Source organism: Corvus cornix, chromosome 1A (assembly GCF_000738735.6).
Source record: "Corvus cornix cornix isolate S_Up_H32 chromosome 1A, ASM73873v5, whole genome shotgun sequence".
Classification (NCBI taxonomy): Eukaryota; Metazoa; Chordata; class Aves; order Passeriformes; family Corvidae; genus Corvus; species Corvus cornix.
In genome coordinates, this window is record NC_047057.1 from 54,852,228 (window position 1) to 54,859,124 (window position 6,897).

At 39.5% G+C, this 6,897-nt stretch overlaps 1 protein-coding gene across 5 annotated transcripts in view; it reads right to left on the minus strand.

Annotated features, from left to right (window-relative positions):
- The window catches only part of LOC104696230 (PARP1 binding protein), a 41,711-nt gene that overhangs the window by 23,684 nt on the left and 11,130 nt on the right, over positions 1–6,897 (minus strand). For all 5 annotated transcript variants that reach the window (XM_019292365.2, XM_019292364.2, XM_019292366.2 and 2 more), the window contains one exon: positions 3,521–3,675. In XM_019292365.2, coding sequence (XP_019147910.1) covers positions 3,521–3,675 — 155 coding nt within the window. The remainder of the gene's footprint in view (positions 1–3,520; positions 3,676–6,897) is intronic.

The window sequence follows — 6,897 nt, forward strand, 5'->3', positions numbered from 1 at the left end:
CTCCAAGGATGGAGACTGTACAAAGCTTCTCTGGATAAAGCCCTGATTAACCTGAGCTGACTCCATAATTGACCCTGCTTTGAGCAAGATGTTGGACCAAAAACTTTCTGATGTTCCTTCCAACCTGAATTATTCTATAATCCTAAATTTAAGCAATCCTATATACAATGTTTTGCATATGCTTGCACAACTTTCCAGCAACTTTAGACCACAAACCTCCAGGGCTGTGTGAACACAGTCCAATTAACTCAAAGATCCAGCACAATCCCAGACAGAGTCCAATGTGCTTTCTCTCCCCAAACACTACTGCACCCCGAGATGCAATTACAGCTTCTCAAAAGAAGCCCATAAGAAATAGCATTTTCCCTGTCGAGGGGAAGCTGAGAGCACTAATCCACACGATGAAGGCGAGCTATACGATGCTCCAGCAGGCTGCGGAGGCTGCAGGGGCCCGGGATGCAGAGCCGCTCCGAAGAGCTGCGCTCACTCCGATGGGGCGAGCTCGACTCGGCTCCAGCGTGAGCTGGGCGATGGTGACACCCAGTGGCCACTGCCTGCTCCGAGGGCAGCGCCCAACTGAGGGGAAAACACGCTGCCAACCTCCCAACTCTGCTACTCTACAGAATCGGTGGGGATTTTTAAACTGTATCTGTAAGTATACACACCCCACACACCCCCCCATACGAACCATCAAGCACAGTAACCAACACAACAAATGACCTTCCGTCATTCAGCTTTAAGTCACACGCATTTTTTTAACAAACTTGGGAAAAGTAACTTCCAGAAGTTCTCTTGGCCTAAAAGAAAAGGGTTTCCAGAATGATGGATTAGCACTGCAGTTTCTCATTTATACCAACAGGAAAGAGTTTTCAGACCCTAAGGTGTATAATAATCATCTACTTCACTGACAAATATAACATTGATATGCTCCTTGTCAAGAAACAGGTGTAAAAATGAACATCGAAGTTCTCCATTTACTGTATAAACATTGTCTAAGTCTTGCATGTACATATCTATAAATAGTTTTAGCATTACAACTTTTATGGCACCTCCAAAAGTTAAGGAATATTCATGCTACTGATTCTTGACAGACTAGTGATTTCTTCTAGTCTTAGACATCTAGAGAGTGAGGAGAGGCAAACAATTTCAATACGCCAGAGATTTGTAAGAACATTCAGTCTTCAGTGACTACACCTTGAAATTACCAAAGTTCATTTTGTCTTTCCATTTCTCCTGCTATCAGGAGTGCCATATTTTTTGAACCAAACCGTCAGTTTCATTAAATTTCCACTCTGACAGATTTCCCTTTGTCCATCTAATCTACTTCACTTTCTTAGTGAAGTAGCTCCTCACTAAAATAATTCACTTTCTTAGCTGAATGATGGGGACATGAAAAAGACATTTTTGTTATTCTCCATAGGTTAGCAGATACTTGGTTAAGCAACATCTATTAAGTTCAGAATATTCTTAAGCACTTCCCACCACTGTCCAAGATCTTCAATTTGGCTTCCAGATTCCCAAAGCAAAGGAATCAAGCAGATGAAGAAAGCCTCTTTTCAACATGTGTTCCACAATGACCCACCATTTATTTGGCTACTTTGTATTTTGTACAATTACAAGTTTCATAAGATCTCCACTGAAACAAAATCAAACCAAAATAACAGACTTATTGTTAAGTAAATAAAGTACAGCATTTTTCTTGTGGCATAGCCAATAGAGAGACCTGGTTAGGGCAGGTTGGCTAATCTTTGCATCAGAGAAACAGCAATGCTGCAGGACAGGTTGTCTAGTTTGCTCTTGGATTTCTCAGTGGGCTTCTACAGATGAAGCAAGTCAAGGTTCTGCTGCATTGCTGCCTTTTTCCCCTCTGGTCTTTAGTTTACAGCAGTAACAGAACTAGAGAAAATTTTTTTGCATAGAACTGCATCCTCTGGAACTCTCGACAACTGCCACATGACAGGTAGGACACAGAGACAGTCGTCATCCATGTGGCATACCAAACACTTGAAAACATCTATAGATACATACATAAAAACCATATTTTACATTGTGAAGGTATAAAGCCCATATGGAGTATGAGAGGTACTATAAACACCACAGTACAGCCACCTTCCACTCCTGATCAGCAAGACAAACAGTGATACTTAAATGCATACAGCCAACTTAATGCACATGCCAGTATCTGACATTAACAAGATTTATATCCCAAAACAAATGGAACAGCAGGTGCAGCAGGGAAAGCTACACAATAAATATCTGAATGCTAAAAAGCATTTCCAAGCTCTAGAGAATTCACCCAGTGAGAAACTGGTAACTCCCAGCAACTATCCAAATTTTCTCACATTTAGACATGCTCTCTTTTAGACAGAGGGGTAATTAACAAGAGATAGCATTTCATGTTACACTTTTCTGGACTGTATTTACCTGAAAAAGTGTTTTTTCCATACTAAAAAGTTCATCCACATAACTATTTTTCCATTTCTCATTTTTTATCAATATATAGTGCCAGATACAATTTAAACAACGAAAAAGAGCATATACTACATAAGTTGAGCTAATAGTTTTCTTTAATCACCAGCACAGACAGTATGTCTCTGGCATCCAGGATGTTGAAATGAAAGAACAAAGAAGCAGAATAAAAAAGACAAAACTGCAAAACAACTTCAGAAACATTTCCCGCTTCCAGCTTCAATGGAAACTGAACATTAACTTAAATAAAGCTTACTTATAACATTTTGTTTTCCACTGTGAGGATTAGATTCAATTTAAACTTAAAAAAAAAAATTCTTTAATATCAAGGACAGAACTATTACAGCTGATTTGCCAAAGATCTGTATGGAAAAATTACTGATTATAAATGAAAAAATTATTAACTTCTATGAAGCTTAAGAAAATAGCTCTTCCCTCAGTAATAATGCCAGCACTTACCAATTCAAACCCCTGTGTTACATTTACACTTCTCTAATTAATCACACATTTATAAGCCTGCCCAAAAGACTACCTTCAGTTCTTCCAAAATGTTCAAAATCAGTGACTCCACCAGAGCCTCCCTAAGAAATAATTCTTATGCCTCAGTTATGTAGCTAAAATGAAAGAAAGAAAGGGCTAAATAACCAACACTGTCATTTGTTAGCAGCAATAAAGACTCCTTTACATAAGGGTAAACAGAATATGACCAAAAGGAAGCAATTAACTAGCAAGAAGTAAAGCACATATCAGTTTATGTACTTACCAGACTTCACAAGGTGGAATTCTTTGTAACTTCATTTACAACCAGGCAAGTAACCAAACCACCATACACATGTAATTTGGTAAAATTGAATACAAAAAAAAAAACCTCCAAAAATTCATAAACTTACCCCAGTTGTTCTTCAATTGTATTTCCAAATAAGGTTTAATTTTTAAACATTTATCTTTAGTAAGTCAATTATTTAAATTTCTCTTGTTCCTCCTCATTGGAACACAAGCACAAGAAAAGGAGGTGCTCATCAAGACAAAAATGTAACAGAAAATCTATTACCTTGTATTTAAGATTTCACCAACAATTTCTTGCAGCTTGTCAATAAAATTAACAAAGCTGGAAAGCCCTTTTACATGGGCTCTTAAAGGATCATACAAAGAAGATGCAGAGTCTCTTCCTCCAAGTTCCATGGTCCGGATAAAAGATGTTGCCATCTATTAGGAGAAATATTCAGAAATATCAAACTGTAGACATTCACGAACTGTACACATGTTGAAAGTAAGTCTCTCCTACAGGTCTGCAAACTGTGCAACAGCTAGCTGATAGCAGAAATAACTTACCTGAAATCAAACAATGCCTCTTAATTGCAAGCTTTGTACATCTCACCATAAATATTTGCAAGATCAATACTTAAACAGTACGGTAATATTAAAAAAAGAACACAAGCCAAAGTAAAAATGACTCAGCTAGTTTGATATTTACATCAGCCTTTTGAAAGCTTAGGACAAAAAACTTATTAAAACAGGGTACAGAACTCTTTTATTGTTGTGGCTGTTTAAATGCTCCTGCTGGCCTCACAAAAACTATTTTCGTATTCAGAGGGCTGTCTGTGACCCAAGAACAATTTTAACATAAGCACGTAGAAGTTCACTTCAGCATTATAACAGTTTTCAGAGATGCAAATAATGTATACTCAAATCTTAGCAAAAATGATGACAGCTAAGGCTTCTGTCATTCTGAAAGTGTCCATATATTTTGATATGCTGCAAGACATTGAAAAGATCTGCCAAAAGTATACCTTGGAGTACAAAATTTTAAGGCAACAGGGTGAAAGTAAGGGTAACAATCCAATGCACTTGACACAGATGCAGTAACATTAAATCTACACATAAATTTTCATTTCAGACTACAGAGCTAAATCATAAAGCTCTTAGGACAGGAAAGAGTAAAACTGGAATTACTCTAGCACAGAAAGTAAACCTGCCAGTATTCCTGTCTTTGTGCTAAAGATTTCCTAGGGATCAAGTACACAGTTCACAGGACCTTGCCTTCCCAATGGAAAATACTCCACTTTTCAAGATTTCTACAAGACACAGATGCCAGAAAAGATGCCTTCTTTACATGGTAAAGAAGTTTCCCCTTCTGGCAACTGTGAAGATGGTAAATCCAGTCCACACATGTACAGGTTTTTTATACAAAAAACAACAGAGCATTAGGAACTAAAATAATTAAACCTGAAAACAAGACTTCACAAATTTTCCACATTTATTCAACCATAAAAGTTTGAGAATGCAGCTGCTTCAGTGACTACATACCCATACTGTTTTTAACTTGGACTGCTGTTGTCTGTACTGAGGTAACACTGCACACAAAATTTAATGACTATTTTGAATATGAGGGACTACAGTGGTTCTGTGGACAAAGAATTCTTATTTACCTTATTTTGGCTATTTTTGAGATGGCTCTGTGCTGACAACAAGTATTGCAAGTATAAATGCACCTCACATACCAAACTAGACTATTTAGCAACCAGGAGCACTGGACGTGGATGCTGTAGCTTTTTTAATTCCTACACAAAGGCATTGAGAAAGACTATGCCCCTGTCTGGTGAGGTTTTTTGTCCAGCTCTACCTCAGAGTAAAATGAGCTGGGATATCCCACATCAGTCTCAAAGAGAGAATTTCAAGACTGATCAAGCTGCAGGTGACATGAAAGTATCACCTTCCCCAAATTCTGAGTCAAATCTGAGAAAAAAAAAATGCAATAATGCCCTTACAAATTTTGGCTTCTGTTCTACTCTACATTTCAAAGGCAGGGTTTTTTCACCAGCTTGCTCTAAGAAAAGAAATTTCTACACAGAAATACTTCAGGTTCCAGATGTCCAAGGTTCGACAAACACATAAAAATGCTACTTTATTATTTAACCAAAATATTTACAGCACTTTAGAACTGAAACATGTTGTAATGCATAGTTAACAGCTTGGTTTTGTTAATGTTAATACCATACTGTTATATTGAATGAATTCAACCTCATTTCTATATTGGGTCAGGTTTTGGTAGGCACAGGAGATAGAGGGGTTGCTGCTGTGAGAAGCTGCTACAAGCTTTCCCTATGCCTGCTAGAGCCAATGCCAGGCACCTTCAAGACAGACCCACTGCTGGCCAAGGCTGAGCCCATCAGCAACCACGGTAGAGCCCCTGGGATAACATATTTGTGAAAAAAAAAAACAAACCAAAACCTGCCCAACAGCTGCTGAAGTTTGAAAACAAGTGAGAGAAACAACTCTGCAGTCACCAAGGTCAGTGAAGACAGGGGGAAAGGTACCCCAGAAACCATAGCTGTGATTCCCCTGCAGCCTGTGGTGAAGACGATGGAGAGGCAGCTGTGCCTCTGCAGCCCATGGATGTCCACAAGAAAGCAGAGATGCACCTGCAGGCTGTGGAGGAGCCTATTCCACAGCCTCCATGCTGGAACAGGTGGATACCTGAAGGAGGACATGACCTGCAGGAAGCCCGTGCTGCAGCAGGCTCCTGGCAGGACCTGTGGATCTGTGGAGAGAGGAACTCCTGCTGAAGCAGGTTTGTTGGCAGGCCTTGGGAGCCTGTAGGGGCTTCATGCTAGAGCAGTCAGTTCCTGAAGCACTGCACACCTTGGAAGGGACCCACAGTGGAGCAGTTTGCAATGAAATGCAGCCCATGGGAAGAAGTTTGCAGAGGACTGTCTCCGATGGGAAGGAGCCCATGCTGGAGCAGGGAAAGAGTCTGAGCAGCCCTACCCTTACAGAGGAAGGAGCAGCAGAGAAAGTGTGTGGTGATCTGAGTGCAACCCTGGCTCCCCATCCCCAAGCCACTGTGGGACAGGGGATAGAACAAATCAGGAGTAAAGTTAAGTCCAGGAAGAAGGGAGGAATGGGTGAAAGGTGTTTTAAGAATGGGTTTTATTTCTCATTACTCAAGCTTGATTTGATTGGCAAAAAACTAAATTAATTTTTCCTAAGTCATGTCTGTTTTGCCTGCGACAATACTGTTGAGCAAACTTCCCCCATCTTTATCTGGGCCCATGATAATTTTGTTATATTTTCTCCCCTCTGACCAGCTGTGGAAGTGAGTGATAGAATGGCTTTGGTGGGCATCTGGGCAGGGTTAACCCAGTACAATTGCTTTTAGAGGTATTTGGTAAGCAGAAACATCTTCCTTCTTTTGCCTATTTTATTTTATATGCATACTCACAACCTCACTTGACACGATTAACCACGATTTCAAGATTTTAGAAGCAGTAATAAAAGCCTATCTTATATTCAGGTTTAAGACAGCAAACCTTTTCAGGACTTCAGTCACTGTTTTGGATGAACAGTCTCGATGTCTTTTTTCCAAAATCCCATTTTAGAACTCCAGATGTATACACACACAGACTATTTTTTCTGTCCATCTTGAGA